The sequence below is a fragment of the Channa argus genome, chromosome 2 (genome assembly GCF_033026475.1).
Source record: "Channa argus isolate prfri chromosome 2, Channa argus male v1.0, whole genome shotgun sequence".
NCBI lineage: Eukaryota > Metazoa > Chordata > Actinopteri > Anabantiformes > Channidae > Channa > Channa argus.
In genome coordinates, this window is record NC_090198.1 from 19,020,099 (window position 1) to 19,040,846 (window position 20,748).

General features: G+C 40.7%; 1 protein-coding gene across 5 annotated transcripts in view; it reads right to left on the minus strand.

Moving 5' to 3' along the window:
• Nucleotides 1-19,986, minus strand: part of pcdh17 (protocadherin 17) — a 55,705-nt gene extending 35,719 nt beyond the window's left edge. For 2 of the 5 annotated variants that reach the window (XM_067496149.1, XM_067496148.1), the window contains exons 1-2: nucleotides 18,925-19,986; nucleotides 15,534-18,124 (exon numbers count right to left, since the gene is read on the minus strand). In XM_067496149.1, the coding sequence (XP_067352250.1) occupies nucleotides 15,534-17,819 (2,286 nt within the window). In that variant the 5' untranslated portion in view covers nucleotides 17,820-18,124; nucleotides 18,925-19,986. Of the gene's footprint in view, nucleotides 1-15,323; nucleotides 18,125-18,924 lie in introns of all 5 variants that reach the window. The other 3 variants (XM_067496146.1, XM_067496144.1, XM_067496147.1) reach the window with 3 other exon arrangements.
• Nucleotides 19,987-20,748: the final 762 nt, after the last annotated feature.

The following is a 20,748-nucleotide window of genomic DNA, read 5'->3' on the forward strand; positions in this document are numbered from 1 at the left end:
CTTTTGTGTTGATGGTATGCTGCACCTGACACTTTGTAACAAAACTAATGACTGTCAGTGACCTCACTTAGGATAAATTATTTAAAACAGAATAAAACAGGAAAAACAGGAACAAAGCATTCACACCAAGTGTGTTGGCCTATTCATATGAGCCAGACGTCTTTAGTTCTAGTGGCTTCAGTTAAGATCTTCTTATTCATTTGTTTTGTTTTTTCAACACAACCTATGGCTGTTCAACTAAAATAAGTTGAAAGAATATATGTGTTTTGTCTGACCCAAGAAGTAGGTTTTCTTTATAGCTGTTTTGGGTGCAGCCCTTATTATCCAAGTATGGTAAGATGCAGGGTGCATCAATGCTGGTTGCTTGGTATTGGCGGTGTTTAAAGTTCAGTTGCCGTCTTGACTGATTTCATTTTCTCTTTGCTAGTCACACCATGGCACAAGATAAATGAGCAGCAGCCCTTTGTGCCGAATGATTTGTTACAGTGAGTCACCTGCATACAGTGTGTTGATTTTCCTCCAGACCACAATGTTTGTAACAGAATGGCTGGTCACCACATGCATAAATAAGTGAGCTGACATTTCATGTGACTTATGTTTAAAGCTCTGGGTTTGCTTGATATAAGGCAGTGTACCACCACAGACAGACTTGATGCATTTTGATGCATGTCCTGTGCAACTTCTCTTGGTATGAGAAGGCTGTTTTCAGTATGCAGCTGATGCTGGACACTATGTACCAAGAAATGTCTACAGAAATGAAAGAAAATGCTTCAGTAATGCGAGAGAACATGCTGAGAAATCTATGTCAGTGTAAAGACAACACGTCACTGGAGACTGGATCACAATATATTGACCATTTGTCCTAGCCCTGGTGATTAGTCATTTAAATTACCCCTCTTATTGACAGTCTCTTCTCTCCTCTCGATCCCAAACTGTGGTGAACTCAATTTTTGTAACACAAATTTAATACTCCTCATTTAAATAATGTCACCCAGATTTACTATGTGTCCTACACTTTTTTTTTTAAATAGAACTACTTTTCTAAAATCTACTTTTCGTAAATTTGCAAATTTAGTAAATTTAGCTGGTGACACTGGTAGCTCTAATCCAACTCCATGGTCTCATCTTTGTAATCATGGCTTTCCATGATTCATAATTCATAATTCATAACCGCATGCTTTTCTTTTTCATTTTTTGTGTTTGTGTTCATTTGGAGGAGAAGAGGTTTTTTTCCTCTCTCTTTATTGAATAGGGCTAAATAGCTCTTTGGAGGCTTTTATATGCACTTGCATGGACAGCATGGCCTCTCCCTTACATATTCCCTGCTCAAAGCAAAGACACAATATTCATAATTAATATGCAACCACTCACATTAATTGGCTATTATTTACACTATGTTGACCATACAGTGTCATTAGAGATGCCTATTAGGAGCCCAGTAGAAAACATCAAGCCATCCAATTCTAAGTGGTAAACTTTTTATTTTTATTATTATTAACTTCAGTCTCAAGAAAACCACTTCATATAATGAGAAAATGGAGAGTAAGTAGAATAGCTGACCCGTTATTCTAATCACACACTAAGTAGGAATTAAAATCATCCATAGGTGAAAAGTAAAAAAAAAAAAAAAAAAAAAGAAGGACAAGGTGGTTGTAATTGTGTCTCTTCATCAAAAGAGACAATAACACTACTTCAAAGCTAATTCCCTTCAACCTGTGCAGTCACTGCTACTATAGTATTGCGTTTGAGCAAGAGCCAGGGCGAGCAAATTTCCGCTTCTGTCTTCAAATGACTACTTTGGTCACATTTCTAAGACACTTTTCTTGGATGTAAAAGTGAGACACCTGCATTTACCTTTAGAAGTAATGAAATAGCTATAGTAGTCTGTAGTTTATGTGCTTTTCTTTTCAGTTTTCTAAATCTTCTTTTATAGGGAACATTCGTTCTTCGTAACAATGTTTGTCATTTAATTTTTGGAGACAGCATTACAAAATTACTAAAGAGTGTGAAAACTCCAAGGTAAAACCATACCAAGAGCCTGAGTGATGGTCAACAAAGTGCTGTTAAACCCCATTCTGAAACCTGTCATTATCATCTTGAGAATCAGCTCACGCAGAAAAATGCAAAATGCAAAAAGCAATTCACCTGAGAGAGTGCATACTTTTCTTTCTCCCCCTCACACACACACAGACACAAACACACACATACACACACACACACACACACACACACACACACACATTAAAAGGTGCTGGAGATCTTACAGTATGGTCTATTTTATGGTGCATGAAAAAAAAGGCTAAACTAAATCATGCAAAAACAAAAATGGTTCAAATGCTTGTCTTAATATGCATATAAGACTAGAGAATAATCTGTTTACAACAAATATGAGCAATAATGTGATTTTAACACCTATGCATGTAATTGATTCATTAACAGGCAGATTAGGCTAATATTAAATGAATCATCCTTATCTATCAAAAAATAAATAAATAAAATAAAACAAAACATTAGCCATGAACCATTATGATGTTGACCAACCTCCCCTCGGGTAAAGATTACAATAAGCTGCCACTGGAAACACACAACTGAGGCTTTATACTACAGCAAACTGTCAACTTGTTTTTTCAAAAAGGACAGTAAATAAAACTAAATTGACTGTGACCCTGCAGAAATCAAATAAACTGAATTCAAGATGAGTGAGAATATAAGAGTTATTGTTTTTACTAAAGTCATGCTGATAAAAAAACAACATTCTTTTAGAAGAGCAGATTGATTTAACTATATTTTACCCACATGGACTGTAAATGCTCTAAAACGTATATGCAACATTCTACCAGTTTAAATCAAAATAACTGTCTCTCACCGAGTTTGAGACCATCAGCTGTTTGTCTGTAACAGTATGTTTATCATTTCTAATATAAAAACACATGAAATATTAAAAAAAAAAAAAAAAAAACATAGCTGTGAACTTAAATATTTGATTATATATTTACACTTTCTGCCATTACATTTGTCTTTAGGCCAGTTGGATGCGAGGATCAGTAAAATGCTATGTGAGTGGGATATTCAAGTAGCAAAATTAATTCTAGTTTCACAAGGGTGGCATTGGCACAATTCCTATAACAAGCTGCAAGCTAAATTCAAATTGAGTGAATTCATATGCCTGACCCTCGGGTTTTGCAACTGAGTGAGAAGTCTGCCATAATCCTTCGCTACCAAACCAGGGAATTGATGTCTGCATGTGTGAGGGCGTGTGTCTGAGGGTGTGTGTGTGTGTGTGTGTGTATGTGTGTGTGTGTGTGTGGGTGTGCTCTTGTGTGTATACACCTGGTAGGTGAACAAGTGAAATGTCTTTCATGTCTTTTTATGTCTGATGACATTACTGCCAGTGCACCATTTCACAAGAAGAACTCTGTGGAACACAGCACACATGTATGTATATTTACTGACATAAGCATATGAATACACTGGGGTGTGTTATTCCTTAGCCATTATTATGAGGTGGAATCACACCTGTGTGCAGTGCAATATAATGAGGAAGCCTGTTCAGGCACCGAACACATCACCAGACAAAAAAAAAAAAAAAGGAAAAAAATTGTTAAATAGGATCTGGACGTGTAAAAAAAATTGCTCTAAGTCACAGTCCACTAGACAAAAAGTGTCTGACTGGAACAGGCTGTGACACCATCTCGATATCTTAAAAGCTGTTATTTTGGCTTTCAGGTGTAAAGGCCAAAAGCCTCTGTCATTCTCATGCTTCTCAAGAATTACAGATCTTCTTAAATTTTTGCATGTCTGCATTTCCTACCAGTTTTATCTTTTAAAACTCAACAAAACTGATAATTCAGCAGCCAATCCAGCCTCAGTTGCCATCTGTGAAGCCAGCTAAGAGGAAACTTTTCTGCTCTGAAGAGGAGGGGTGACATAAGACAGTGCGTTTGTACTGCTACCAATACAATACACATCTGTGGCTGTTTCGCCCCAGGAGTAAATGATAAATGTATCTTTTTGAATAGATATTTATTCCAACATAGGAAAACTCCTAACACAGCAATTTGACAGCTCTCCTAAGATAGCTGTGTTGCATTTCCTCACTACTTGATATGTTCTGTGTAGACACATTTAACCAGTTGATCTGGGCAGTTTATAGAGGGGACCAGTCTTATATAAATATATATAAAGACAAACATATAAAACATATTTAAGACATATTAAAGACAAATCTGTCAAATCTGATAGAACCATGGGACGATATGAGTTAAGCGGTAAAAAGAAAAGTGTGCAGCATGTGATATTTGAGTGTAAGCTACTAATCATTCAATACATGCTCATCAAGTGTGGAGTCAGCGCTGACCTTGCTTCACTCTCATTACTCCCAAACCAACTAAACCCAAAAGTCCAGAGTAAGGCAGAGGTAAGGCATCTTTAAATGTGTCATACTGTATGAATGAACACAGTACAACATGTATGTATGTTTTGGCAGATTTTGTATAAATTTTTTTATAGAAATACACAAAAAAATATATTTTTTTTCATATTTTTAAATTTTTCTTATTTGATAACAAAAGTAGGAAAATGGGGGCATTATCTGATTTTATTTCACGATTCAAGATTCAAACAACTAGGGAAATTGTGTAATTGATGACTCATTATGGAAGTTGTTAAACTTTACTAAATGCCTTTTAAGTCCCCACCTTGTAAGAAAGAGTGTGTGGCCTCATATAACTGGAGAAAGATGCATGGAGAAAGATAGCTCTTCATGAACACTTAAAGTGCAGCTACTAGCAACAGAATAAAAAAAAGGAAGACCCTGATGCTGATTACTAAAATTAGCATTTAGATTTGTTAGCCTTCATGTGAGATGTCTATTGCACCAGTAACACATCCTATAATGTTTCATAAAATAATGCTCCAGCAGCTGATGTATCTTTGCTGCTAAAACCTTTACTCTTCAGCTCTTTATACAAGTAATCCATGTTGCTTCCTGCAAACCCAGATGTTTGGTCATTTCTGGCTGTGATGCTGTCCCCTGTAGATCATCTTATCTAAAATCAATACTCCTCTAGACATGTTTAATAAATATGTATTGTATGTAGTCCATTATGTTTTTCCTTTTGTGGCATGTGTCACCGTATTGTCTCAGGATCTAGGAGTAAACACAATTTCACTCTGATATGCACCTGCATGTTTATGGCTTTTGAAGACAACAAAGCTAAATAAATTGAACTCTGCAACAAACAGTGTAACAACTGTCTTGAAAAACATGTTTCAATAAAGGTTTGTCAATCCTCACTGTGTTTGACTATACAATTACAAACTGTGGCATACTGGTGGAGATTGTCGGAAAAGTTACAGTGTATTGTAGTTACACACATTTATAAACGTGGACTCTCCTTGGACCCTTCACTATTCTTTTAATAGAAGGATATTTTAGGCTTGTAGACACTGCATGGAGCAAAATGAACAACACAAAAAGGTTTAAAGAAGGATGCAGCCTTGGTGAAACTTTGTTATTCATCCTGACCGAAGACTAACTACTGCACTTGAATTCTGACTAACTTTTCCATATATGGTAGAAGATACACTAAACGTTGTGGCTAATACTTTTCTCTTTTGTAACTATAGTTAAGAGAAGTGTATTGCAGTGGAGCAACAATTACAATATTGGTCTCTGAGATGTAGCCTCTCAGTAGCCTCCAAGTAAAGAGGTAGCATGACATGGTACGATTGGAAAATAATTTTTTTTTGGCAACTCAAATTTATACCTGCAGTACTTAGGAAATGCACTTTTTAAGTCGTAGCTAACAAAGTAGATCTTCAGAGTGTGGTTACATTTGAAAAGAAGCAATCCCATAAACATCCAGCATATTAATTTCAAACCATTCACTTAATTTGCTCAACAATGACATGTAATAATTGACAGCAAAGGCAAACATTGCTTTTTATGATTTTTTTTCAAAACTTGAAGACTTAGAATTTTCATAGTCTCTTACACCTTTGGCTATATGCACTAAATCTACTTACAAAGCCCCTGAATTATCTGGAAAAAAGTCTCATTTTTTATTTTTCATACGTTTTAAAGCGAAGATCACACATCAGCTGTGCGAGTATTAATCAAAGAACCTGAACCTAGTGCATCAAACATCTTAAATGGAGGCTAACGAGTTTTAATGTTAATAGTCGGGGTCTAATCAGCATCGGGGTCGGATTCTATTGTATTCTGGTGACAACGGCTGCATCATAAAGTGTTTATGAAGACCCGTCTCTCTCCATGCCAAAACACAGAGTCACTTGATGTAGCCAATATGTGAACTGTAGCATGGAGCTCTACCAAGCTACAGACTATTGTAGATGTGTATTTACATGAGCCCACACACTTCTTCCCACGAGCTGGGGATTTGAAGTGCATTTACTGTAGTAAAGTTTAACAACTTACACCAGTCGTCTCTGTCAGTGGCCAGGGTTGACACTGTGCCAAAATCTACTGTGGGAATCCAAAATACACTATGTTACATTTGTGTGCGGCTTCAACTTCCAGGAAAAAAAATAAAAAATCAAAGCTAACTTACAAAAACAAACATTTTAAACCTGATTTTCCATTACAAAAGGCAACAAACAAAATCAAATAATGGCTCAACTGACATGGACCTACTGTATTTCCTTCAGTGTTTGGAGTAATATCTAAGCTGCCATTTACAATAAGTCAGCATTTCACCTTATGTTTGTTAGAAATGTATATTTGCAGCCTTGCAATGTAAAATGAAACGGGAATAAGCAGTTTTCAGGCAGCTAAAAGCACAAATGTTTATTACACATTTAAAATGAAGTTGTTAAACCTTCATTTCAAAAGTATATGTATTAAAATTGACTAAAGAAAAGCGTCCTATAATTTAGAGTTAAAACAAGCCAGGAACAAAAACATTAAAGGACTAAAATTATACTGTGTGATGGAGGAGGAGCTGCTCTGTGGATGAAAGGATTTTAGATATTTCCCCAAAGTCCAGAACCAAGGCCAGGCGCAGATATAAAAACACAGATGAACAGATTGCACACATACACACATCTAATATCAATGCAGGCACAAATGCACACACACACAAACACACACACACACACAAGCACACACACACACCTGGGTTCTCCCTTCCCCCACTCTATGCACATATACACAAAGCAGATGGACTTTGTCTAGTTAAACTTCAAGGTGACCTATCTACTGTATACGTATCAAGTCAGCAGGGATGAGCAATTGAGGGAGTGTAAGATAGAAAGGATACTGTCTGTACACCTGGGTAAAAACTGACAGAAAGGGCTTTAGGATAATGCCCCATTGTCAAAGTACTGAATGCCAGTTCCTCTCAGTGTCTTTTAAGTGTGTCTACGTGCATTAAGAATCTGTCAGACCAGATTAAGCATTAATCAGCTAGCCCACAGAAGAAACAATCACACATAATCTCAGGCTCTACACCCTGCTGACCTTCTCCTCAAATGCACAGATAAACTCCCCTTCAAACCCAGTCATTTAAAGACATTCGCAGACCTTTTTTTTTTTTTTTTACCCTCCACGCTTCTACTCCACTGTAGCCTATCTGATTGGTTCCTCCCACAGCAGCACTCATGTCTCTCCACCTGGGAGTACATTGACTCAGTATGTCAACATGACCTCAAAGAGGACACATTTCAGACAATGTGTGTGGGGAGAGGGGCTGTTTTACCCTATCAATCCGGGGAGAGGAGAGGAAAGGAGAGGAGGAAAAGAAAGAGGAAGGGCACAATGCACAAGTTCCATTCATCATTTTAGTAGTGTTGAGAGTGTATAAATAGCAAGATCTGTTCAGAGTTATCATTGAGCCAACGCTTCCATCGTGGTACTTCATTTATTAAGACTGTGCGCAGATCAATACGGCAGACATATACACTCTGTACTGTTGACAAGATAATCTCATCATTATGAATTTGGCTTGGGTCGTCAGTAACATGAGCAATTGCCATGCTTATCTGGGATGACAAGAGCAGAGAGAAAGAGAGGGATTCCAAAAAGGAAAAGAGTCAAAGCAGGAGAAGTAGGAGGGAAGGAAGCGGGAGAGCGAGCACTGGTTGTTTTTTACTCAACAATGCTCAGAGCGATAGATAATGAAATACAGTATTTCAGTACCAAACAGAGCAAAAATCAATAAGAAACGAAGCAAACCAGCATTTGATCTGAATGCTAAAGGCCCAAAAAAGATTTCTCTCCAAGATTTAAACCCAGTGAGGGGCAAATTGAGTACAGCTGTGTAGTACAATAGAAGAAGATGAGAACGGTCAAATATACCATTTCCAATACGCCATTAGCTTTCTGCATTGCCACTGCAACCTCGGAGTGTAGACACAGTGAAACATTTGACAACAAATCTTGCGCGCCCACCACTTAGCGGGCCTTTTGTTTAGGCAATAACATCCGAGAGTGCCGACTTATTCGCCTCCATTGCCACAAACACATAACAGCCACTGCAAAATACAGTGGCTGTCAATTCCCTTCAGACACACACACACACACACACACACACACACACACACACACACACACACACAGCTTTCGACATGGGAGTCAGATTTCAAACTGTGCTACAGATGTAAGCAGGAACAGAGGAGACAGTGGGATTCCTCCTATTAGAGTGTCAGAGTTTCTCAAACACACTCATACCCCACACACAAACATGCAAACATACACTGGCAGAATTACACCGTTTAGAAAAACAGTCCTCAAATGGCCAAGCAAACTGCCGATACAGGGTCGGCCAACTGTAATGCAGTCCAGTAGTTGTATGAGCGAATGAGGCCGGTTTTTATACTGTAGCAGCTTGTTTTGACACGTAGTTAGGTAAAATTAGTGCAAATGAGATGGCATTCATGGTATATTCCTCCAATCAATTAATCACATTACTGATGAAGCTGAAGAAGTGCTGAACTGTAGAAGGCAAGGACAAGGAGAGGAGATTCCGGGACAGAGGGATAAATCATTTCTCTTATACTAATGAGATAGAAGGTGAGAACAGATTCACATAACTCATTCTTTGAGCCGCGTGTTGTTTCTGCAGCACATGCCTAGGGGGCACAGTGAAGGAAGATGTGGCAGAAATAAAAGCTTTCTCAGGTTGGGCCCATGCCAAGACACAGCAGAGCGAGTTCCACTTTGTTTGACTTTGAAAGTGTTTGATTTACAGCAAGGAGACCCAGCTGCCGGCAGTTCAAGGAATACATCACCATGTCATGTACGCCTATGTAGCCTTCTGTGTGCTGTGCATTTCAGCACACTTTACTGTGAGGTGACTCCTATCTATACCAGTCTATTGCTGCAGATCCAGCACCCTGCCGCTCAAAGTGTAAAGTCTAAAGACCCCCAGAGGGATCTAACGACCCTCAGGGGGCAGGGGGGCCCTACAGCGAAGCCCATTTCAACCTGAGGGAACCAACAAGACTGGCGCTTCAGAGCACAGCTGGTGGTTGCGCAGGTGCATGCGTGTGTGTGTGTGAGCGTGCGCGTACATACACACATAGACACATGGCAGCTGAATCTTAGATTCCTCCGCTGTGAAGGTTATGTTTTGTTCTCTTGTTTTTGTGACCTCTGTTGATGCTAGGTTTGCTCCCAGTGTCTGAGCTGTTTGAGCACAATGCCAGCAGCACCAAGGTAAATGCCTCAAAATCTACTGAGGGCATGCAGTGATTTTTTTTTTTTTTGTCACAATCTTCTTTTCTTGTATAAAATATCAGGTATTGAAGGAGCTGATGCTAGAAAGAAAACACTTCTTCAATAAATGGACTGACAGGTACACTCACTTCCATCTGGTGTAGGTGTGCGCTGCGATAGAAATATGGGCAACTGGGCAGGGTCAGGAAAACAAGACTCACTGTCACACAAGGAAACAGCCACAATAAACAAAATGACTAGCAACAGAAGCAAAGCGCTCTTCTCTGGGTGGCTCTGCAATAACATAATAAAAATGTCATTACTTAGTTTTATAAGACTTGATCTGAAACGATTTTAAATGCCACTTTTGCCTTTGGAATGTAAAACAAGCTTAATAAAAAAAAAAAAAAAAAGAATGACATGACAAAGCAACATGACATTTTGAAGCCCTGGTTTCAATGAATTAGGCAGAGGAGTCCTAATCATCCACTTCCCCTTTATCAGACACATACAGTCATGCACACGCAAACACAATAACTTGAGTGTGTCCGCTGACAATCCACAGTCTTATTATCGTGCCATGTCATCTCCAATAGACTACTTCCTATTGAACCGAGCAAAATTGTTTAATATGTCCGGCCAATCTGCCTGTCATGGAGGTCAAATTGTGTTCTCATATCCTGTCTTTCTCTACACTTGGATAGAACTACATTCCTTTGTTGCTCTGCATTGCCAGGTTCTGAGGTCTGTTAAAATAATAAAATTACCACCACAGTTAAATCCTGTGTTCGGTAAGTGCACAACAGCTGGCTGAAAGGTTTTCTAGTGGCTGAACAATAACGCCAATATACACAACCCTCAGTCATCTTTCTACCCTGCGTCTGGGTCTACCTACCTCTGACTACTGTGTGATTCAATCGGAGTTAGTTATAAGCTACTGGGGGAAATTGTTTCTACTGGGGGTTGGGGGGGCACTGTCAGAAGGCTGCATTTATATTCAATTATTTAGCATAGTTATTTGGATTTTAGAGAAGTTGCAATAAATAAAACATTTGCTTCCACCGCTGCCTCTGGTCTCCAACAAATCTTCTGGGTACTTATTATTTGTATCTGCAAATGAACTATTAATTGCATGAAGAGTTGCACTGAGTTTTCAGTCTTAGCCAGTTTAATAGAAAAGTGTCCAAAGAATGAAAGGGAGAAGATTAAGACACTTATATGTATTACAACCACAGCAGATTTCTTCTTTCTTTCTAATGATTCCATTGCCACATACTGAAGGCATTGGGAGAATAAGCAATTTTAAAGGTCTACCACAGTCCTTATATTTCCCTTTCTCCCTTGCTACTTTAAAAAAAACCTCAAAAATGTAAGGCTGTTTAATTTAGGAAATATCTATAGCTTCTGTATTCCACTTCTTGTGTTCTGCCCTTCTTTCCCCCAACTATGTTAACAAATGTGTAGCCAGAGACCTCTCGTGTTTACCACGACATCTTCCACTTTCCTCTGATCTGTTAAACATTATGATTTATTAATGAAATAGGATGCAAATGTACAGAGGCTGCGCTTTTGTGTAGTGCGTTACATGCTGCTTCAGCTTCAAGACATAGTGTTGAATCTGTACTGAAAAAAAAAAACTAGCAAGCAAGTCAGAATACAGCTAAAGTACCAATAGCAGTGGCTAATTAATGAAACATTCAATGACAACATTTCTATGTGTTGGGTATTTTGTATAGAGATAACATAATTTACTGCCGTTCCCTAGAGCAACATGCTGTGGTCTGACTGCACTTCCTCTCAGTTGTATCTATCATATGAGCTTGTGGGAGAGGGGGGAAAATAAAACTACCTATTAATAATTCAGAATTTCAGTGTGTAGTGTTATGTACAGTACAGTAGCAGCAGGTTTATTTGAGGAAATGTGAAGATACACCCTAAGGCAAGCTAATATTTTTTTATTTATAATTTTTTGTGTAAGTGCAGAGCCCAAATAAAACAAATCCGACCTAGTCACCCAGAAGAGCTTAACTGTTGTACAAAAAAAACACAAATTATAAGTGACCTCTCGAACTGTCTCTCATTTCTATAATTGACTGTTTGTGCATCTAGCTGCTGAGCTGCTCAATCCTGTCTGCAAGCAGACTTCAGGACATACAGGTTTACCAAACTCATTCAGTAGAAAGCTCTGGAGGAATGCAGTTATCTAAAGATGAAGGGAGAGGGAGAGAAATGAAATAAAGAGTGCTTTTCTATTCATTGCCTGAGTGGCCACTGAAGTGTGGGAGCAATTTCAATACAATATACAGCGGAGGCTTTGATAAGACTTTTCGGTAGAATCCTCAAAAACAGCCTGGGCCCAGTTACTTGTGCATCTCTGTGTTTGTGTATACATGTGTCTATGTGTGTGTGTGTGTGCCCGCGCGCATTATTCTTGGAGGAAGGGTGTTTCAAGGTTCGGACAAATGCAAGATATTGTCACGCTCATAAAAGAGAAGGGCTCTGTCACGAAGGCTGCCAGCTAAATACTTAAATCACATGCCTGGAATGCACAATGATGTTACACCCACTCTCTCTTTTCACACGCACACACACACACACACTCTCCCCCTAAATTATGCAGAGTAAGACCATTCCTGGAAGCATCCATTTTCAACATCTGCTCAAGCTAGATTGTTGGCATGCATGTACTCAACCTAAACAGATCAAAGCAGTAATTTTTTATAAACACTATCTAAATGATCACAGTCGTACATCGTAACTGCTTTTTTTCACTCAGTATGTTTATGAGTTATTTTGAGCAACCACGTTAAAACCTTGGTTTATTGTAAATTGCTAGAAGAGAAATGTGTCCCCCCCCACACTGATGTGCAGTAAACCTGAGCTAATTTTAAATATAATGGATTCAGTGTCTGCTTGATTAATACAGTGACCGACAGACAAATAAAGTATAACAAAACACCTTCGTGCACATATTGTTCTATATTCCAGATTACATTTTTTGTTGAGAGCAGCGAAAGCCCCCTTACGGAGTAACAGTGTCCAGTTGGCACAGACTAGAGCCCCTTTTCTCCTTGACACCCTCATTTCAATGCCACACTACACAAGGCAGAATGTCGCCACCTAAAGGCAGCTTTTATAACCTTTCAGACTTTCCCCTTTGCCTCAGTACCACCTGCACCTTATTAACATGGATGATCTCCCACTGAGACAGAATTCTGTTTAATTAGATTTTCATGGTGAATCAAATTACAACACCAAAAACTTCCAAACAAATCAATATGATAAATTATGGGCCATTTAAAAGTAATGACACAGGAGTCTTTGAATGTTTGGCAACAACGGGGGCAGCTTCTTGAAAAGGTAGGACAGGCAGTCAGTGGGCCACAGCATGACACAGCTGGTGAAGCTGAACATAATGTGGGACAATATCCTAAAATGTATTCAAGTGGGCGCAGGCTCACTCTTTGGAGCACATTACTGAAATCCCTTCTTCCTGAGCATTGAGGAATTTTTCAGCAGATTGGTTTTAACCTTGATTCCACACTAAGTAATTCCCTTCAACGCCTTAAGCGGAATTAGGCATCATTACGTATCATCCATCTCCTTATCCCAGAATTCTCTTCACAAATGAAATGAAGCTCTCCACTGGGCTGGGTGCTGGCACAGTGGTGACAATGATAAGGCCAGCAGAGCTCTGCTGATATGTTTATATTATTCCCCTCGCACAGCTAGAGACCAGCCCAGCCCGTCTACCAGTGCGCCACTATAAAACATCATTAGAGGCCAACAGCAATTTGGAGAGAGACAAGGAGTGGCAGGCAGCTACAGTAGGTACAGATGAAGACAGCAAAACTAAGGTGCCCTTGTGAAACTGACTGAGCAGGCGATACGCTCTCCCACTTTATCCAGCTCTTCATTTATTTTTGCATTTAGCCTCTCCTCCTGTGGCAACCGTAGTGACAGATGGACTGAGAGGCCTTGGGATCGATGGAAGGGGAATTCTGTCTTTGTTTCCTGACATTTTTCCCATAGCCACTTTCCTCTGACTCAGGTTACTTACTGTCCACACTAACGGAGACTGGAGGCAGAAGCAAAAGCAGGGAGGAGGGAGGAATGTGATACGCTTCTGTACAGCTTCTGAAGAAACTTAATGCCTCAGGCCATCTCCCTCTACACAGGTTTCTGTTGAATAATACAATAGAGCACCCTGCGCGCCTGATGCGTTGAGGGGACCCTCTGTAAACAAGACACTAAAGAATGTGCTTTTGCTGCTCCTGCTTGTTTTCCTCTTTGACAGTCTGAAGGGAAATAGTAAGGAAGTGCTCAAAATGGGTGTGCAACAGTGTCATGCCATCATATTCATCATCACTACATTAGCAGAGGAACAGGCTGCAGAGTGGGCCAGCAATTGTTCTGTCCCTCTGATTAGGCAGCCTTAACGGTCTTGTTCCTGACCCTTGCCCTATGCAGCTGGCTTATAATAGAAGCATGACTGAGACTGAGGGTGTGAACAACAGACAGTAGCCTTCATCTCTGGTGCAAACACATCAAATCTGATCACATTATCATAACCCTATCCAGTATGGGATAACCCTATCAAGAGTGGGATAGAAAAAGCAGGAGTGTACTGGAGAGACTAATTGAGTCCATCAGGACATAACCGAACAAAAAAAAATCAGTTTCCAATTATGCCAAACATAATAGGAAAAACATAATGATAATAATAATAAGGCTCAGTGAGAACTCTGTTATTTCTATCAAATCCTATTAGGAACATAACATTTTATTTGTTAATAAAAAGGTGAACATTAGAAAAGGGTTCAACTACCTGCAGCTGCCCATTATCCCCAGTGTTACCTAGTGCCGTCTGCAGCGGGCCTTAATCCTTGTCTGACACGACAGACTTTTAATGGGCTTAAGGCCAAAGACGCAAAGAAGTTATCACGTTAGAGGCTTATACACCCAAGTACTCCACACAAAGACGTATAAAGTAACTGTGAAAATAAGTACACTCTGCTAATCTCTTGGAATTACAATCACAAGTATTAACCTGAAAAAGCTATGGAATTTGATGGCTGTGATGGTGTGAAAATAGCTTAAAACTAAACTTGGTAACTTTGCTCTCCTGATAAACTACCACTAATATAGAGAAAGGTATATTTAAAATTGTGCTGGTGTAAAAAAACAAAACATTTCAAAATATTGACTAGTTATTGGATCATTGCATTGCGTAATTGTAATTTAGACAGGAATCGGTCCTAAAACAACAAATATTAGCTTATAGCTAAACCGAAGGCTAAACTTTGTTCCACTGGAATGAGACAACAGTGATTGAGTGATTATTGAAAAATTCTACAGAAAAACAGATTTCAAAAGCCTGCCGTGACACATGTCATGCACAACTGATTTGTGTTGATGTCACTGGCTTTGTTCTATGAGAGCACCAGAATGACTGTTTAATCCTACTAATGCTTACTTCTCCCTCCCTGTGCTCCTGGGCCTCTCTGCTCTGCCTGTCATTGTCTTCTTCTTTCCTTCAATTTGCAAATCAAGGGGCAAACGTTTTTATAGAAAGTGGGAGCTTGTGGGGGCTGCGGCGTGAAAACGGTGGCACATCAGTGAATGAGCAGAGTGCAATTTCTCTTACCTGTATGATGGACATGCGGTTAGTAGGTGTGTCTGTAGTGCTGGTGACTGGGCCTGTGAAGCTGGTGTGGCATCCCACGTGGCCTTGGGGCACGCTGAGGTTATTGGCAGTGGGCTTGAGGTACATGACCTCTGACCTTGGTGAGCTGAGTGGCAGGCGTGTCTGGTAGTCAAAGTACATGGGAGAGGTGGCCAAGGAAGGGCTGCTTACCACATTCATCACATTCATGGCATCCCGCTCCTCCACCTCGCTCTGCACCAGCATGATGTCGTTCTTGTTAATCTTCTTTTTCTTGCCTTTCCCCAGCTGAGGGTGCGAGTACTCTGCAATGCGACAATTATAAGTGCGAATCTCCTTGTTTTCCCGTTTGCACTTGATGGCTATGGTCACCATGGCAGCCAGAAGCATGATGGATATGATGCTCAGAGTTACAATAAGAGGCAGGGACATATCCCAATTGTGATTCTCGTTCATACGTGGCAGTCCATCAGGAGGACGTCCGTTGGAGGCCTTGATGATGAGCCTGGCGGCAGCAGTGAGGGTTGGCTTGCCGTGGTCCGATACTCGGATGATCAGCTCGACAATGGGGCTCACATCGTCCCAGAATGGGTGGGCTGTTCGCACCTCTCCAGTCACTGGATCAATCTCAAAAAGGTGCTCCTCGTTGCCATCCGAGATCTCATAGGTAAGCCTCCCACTCTCACCATAATCATTATCCACTGCCCTCACCGTGGTGACAATGTAGCCAACGCCAACATTACGTGGCACATGAATTTCAGCAGTGTCATTTAGGAGCAGGGGCAGAACTATGACAGGGATGTTGTCATTGACATCCAGAACACTGATGCGTACTGTAGAGTTGCTCTCCAGGTGTGGAGATCCTGCATCTTTAGCAAGAACCTTAAAGTCAAAATATTTTATTTGCTCATAGTTAAAAGACCTCACAGCATAGATGGCTCCATTAGCAGCGTTTACATTAACATAGGTGTTGACATCCCCGCCGCTCACATTGGAGTTGATTATGCTGTAGTACACTGTGCCATTCTGGCCAAGGTCTGGATCATGTGCCAGAACTGAACCCAGGTACTCCCCAGGGATGTTGTTCTCAGGGATCTGAAGAAGGTAAACTGACTTGGTAAAGCGAGGAATATTGTCATTCTCATCCAGAATCTTTACGGTGAACGATTTTGTAGAGTTTAAAGGAGGAATGCCATTGTCTTTGGCCACAATGGTGACGTTGTACTCATCCTGCACCTCTCTGTCCAAGGGCCTGTCTGTCACCACTGTATAGAAGTTATCGTAGTTCTCCTCGAGTTTGAAAGGGACATTACCCAGCACTCTGCACTGAAGCTGCCCATTTCTGCCTGAGTCCTTGTCTGTGACACGGACCAGAGCAATGACAGTGCCTGGAGGTGCTGCCTCGCTGATGGCTCCCTGTCGCACAGACACAAAGCCTATAGACGGCCAGTTATCATTCCTGTCAAGCACTTTAACAGTAACTTTACAATGGCCTGGGATTGGATTAGGACCTAGATCCTTCGCCTGGACATCTATCTCAATAACCGGGCTCTCTTCATAGTCAATTTCGCCCTGAATCTTTATGACCCCTGTTCTAGAATCTATGGAGAAGAGCTCCCTGATTCTCTCTGGGGCATAGCCACTAAAAGAATAGACTACTTGTCCATTGTTGCCCTCGTCAGGATCAGTGGCGTTTAAATCTATCAGGACTTTACCAGGCGGTGAATTTTCAGGAATTTCTACAACATATGAGGGTTGATCAAACACGGGGCTGTTATCATTGGAATCAATAACTTTAACATTTATCTGCATGGTACCTGACCGGGGGTATTCCCCCCCATCAGTGGCTGACAAAATAAGGGTGTGATGGCTTCGCTCTTCTCGGTCCAGTGGTCTCTGAATAACTAATTCTGGGAATTTTGTCCCATCCCCGCGGGATTTAACCTCTAGAGAAAAGAGATTGTAGTCGTCGCGTGTTATCTGATAGGTTTTAAGGCCGTTTTCTCCAGCATCTGGATCATGCGCGCTGGTCAGGGGAAAGCGTGTCCCTGGCACTGCATTTTCAGAAATGTCAATATCGATCTGATCTGAGGGGAAAGTGGGTGAGTTGTCGTTAATGTCCTGAATATCTATTTTAATCATGCAGATCTCCTTATCATTGGCAAACACCTCCATGGAGAGCTGGCACTTGGGGTTCCTCTTACACAACGTTTCCCTGTCAATGCGCTGCTTTGTGTACAACAGACCACTTTGGGGGTCCACGTCGATGAGATGAGGGGCCGAGTTCTCCAGCACCCTGAAGTTGGCTTTCTTACCCTGTCCTCCCTGCCCAGTCTGTTCCAGCCCAAGTCTGGCATCTTTGGCAATGTTCCCTATCACTGTCCCTGGACCCTGTTCCTCTGGAACAGAGTAGTTTAAGTTTTTCAGTGTCAGGGCTTGAGCCCATAAGAGGAGGAAAAAGAAAACCGAAAGATGCATCCCCACTCTATAAAAAAATGCTATAGTGTGTGTTTTTTATTCCTCCTTCGACCTGTTGATATTTGACTCAAATTTGATATTTCTATTATTTGGGATCAAAAAAAGAGTCCTGTTCATCATGTGAGGCCTTGGCATTTGTCTTTGTGGATTGTCTTTGCTCTGTCTCTCTCTTCCTCTGCCTCTTCCAGCGATCTGTGGTGCTGAACACCTAATTTATATTCAGCTGAGCGCCCAGACTCATCTGAGCAATAATCGCGATCCAGTCTCCACACAGAATAGTCATTGTAACTGTTCACTCATACCACCTATGAAGGAAAACAGAAAACATGCATGTGTGTTAAAATATAAATGTAGTAATTAATCACCTAAATACAAAACGGGCTAAGCAACAGAAGCCATTATGCCAGGGAGAAATCAGATCCACCGCTGAGCCAAATACGAAACACGGCTCATGTGTAATTCATCTGCACAATTATGGGGGAAGCTTGTCAATTAGTTAACCTTGGGAAGACACTCGGCGCAGCCTTGACACACAGGGAAATAATTATTTCCCTTGTAGCTTATTTACTTCGTACATAAGTGTAAAGACAAGATTCACGGTGCCGTTTTTAAATCTCCAATGTGCAATGCACGACCTGACCCCGGCGTGGTAATGACCCATTCTTATGAGAATGCTGACGGAAACTGTAACAGGGCAACTTTAATAACCTGGTTACACTGCGGGCGTACAACTGGAAACGGCCTATTGTGGCGCCCGTTTGAATAAGTGTGTTTAAAATGAGCCTCTTACACGCATTAACAAATCCGCATAATCCGGATATTTAAAATGAGCCTTATAAAAATTCAGAAAAGAGCTGCCAACATCTCGGCACAGTCGTGTAATTCTCTCCACCGATGCTCCCTGTCGGTCTTCTCTCTCTCTCTCTCTCTCTGTCTGTCTCTCTGTGCAAAATTCAACAGACCTCAGAAGAAGCTGTTGCTTTCGCATGCATATAGTGGTGGTTGGAAAATAGTAAGCGTTAAAAAAAATAATAAAAATGAACAACATAGGTGAGAAACAACACAAAAACGGGAGTTAGAACATAGAAAAAATGCGTAAACTTACCTAAACAATCTGCCGAAGCAAATAGTCCAGAAAGCATCACTGTACAAATCAAAACAGTCACTTCCAGCAGGGTTCAGGGAGTTTCATCCCCTCACCGCTTCAGTGGGTACCACCCGTATCCTGCTTCCCCTCTCTGTGCAGGAAAAAAGCCACAAGCCTCCGATACACATGCAGGCTACAGTGCAGCACAGTGGAAAAAAAAAAAAAAAGTGCTCCAGAAAAGTATGACTGTAATGTCAATGAGCTGAAGTCCTCTCCGCTGTCTGATTAGGATGCAGCGGCTCGCCTGCTGCCTGCTGCCTGCAGTGAGTCACCGTTCTTCAGAAAGGAAAACTGTTCGGAGAAACAGTGGGAGAGAGAAAGGGGGGGAAAAAGAATCCAGATGTGTGGTAAGGTAAATCCAAAGTGGAAATTTTAAAATGTCATTGTTGTTTCCCCCCACCAGGTCCGAAACAGCGCTGACTGACTGATTCCCGTAGTGGCAATTTTTTTGTCCTTGTGCTCCGTCCCCGTCAAAGTGCACACAGAGAGCCAGCTGCTGAGGAGGTGGTCAGCAACAACGCCTCGTTCTGCCACAAGTCTCTGTAGCTGTCAGCAAAAGGTGGATCTTCTGAAATATATACGCAGTCGTTACTTGGTATTTTCTGCACGTATAACAGCCCCAAACACATACAGCGCTTCCTCTCACTGACTGAACTCCGGACACCGCATGGTGCATTAAACATTGTCGCTACTCCTCCGGCAGCCAATGAATTTGAAGAGATGGGAAGAGAAGGAGGGATTCAAAAGCCGCTTCGGTTACAGACTACAAATGATTGGTGGCTCCTCGTACACCGGTGGCTCATCTGTTTTTTTCAAAAATCACACTTCATTGTTGTTTACAATAAAGGAAACCGTGCGTTGAGCACGCCGGCCGAAGAGGGGTGTAGAGTTCAGGATGTGGTCTGAAATTTCAGTTAAGTCATTAATCAGAAGCGGACGTGGATTTCGAATCAGTGACATTCATTTCACTTCTCCCCCTTTTATTGGGAAAGTCATTCAGAGCATTTGTATCCAGAGTAAATGTAAAATATTAATTTGGACATAGTTGCTTAATGGGTCGTGTATATATACTGCTAAATGTAAATGTATATTTCCATGTACCACACATTTTTCCAGTTTTCTGTTCCATTCCTTATTTGAAGTGTTGTTTGGTGTATTGCAGCCAACTATCTACCTAATAGGCTCGTCGTGTTTGAACCGACTTTTTTAAACTTTTAGAGCAAATTATTCCCTGTGCCAGTGCCTAGAAACTGCAATGTATTGTTATGCATGTGCTGTGTTACCTGTAATTGCTTTAACGTTTTTGTGTGTAATTAAAAGTTTTAAGTACCTAAATTACGGACAATTAGGAGATATTTCAGATTCATTATTGCAGCAGGTGACGCACATTGTGCGTTGTTTTTTGTTTGTTTGTTTGTTTATTACAGTTTTATTATACGGTTGGGTGCAAAAGTTTGCATCCCCTTATTTTGAAAAGGCAAAAAGAGTAAAAAGTAAGATTTCTTCAACAGCATAATATCTTTTGAACATTTAGCTCGAGCAAAGTTTCAATTATCTAAACTTAAAGTTATTTATTATTCAATTTATCAGGGTGCAAACATGTCACTTACTTGTCACTCACAAACAAGAATGTGAACCATCAACATAAAGACAATAAATCTGACTGAAATTGAAGCCTGTTCGTTTATGTATATTTAGGTCTGTGACTATAAGCCACAGTCAAAGTCTGTTGTTGTGAAATAGGCCCCAGGCCAAAGCACAAATGAAGAACACATGAAAGCA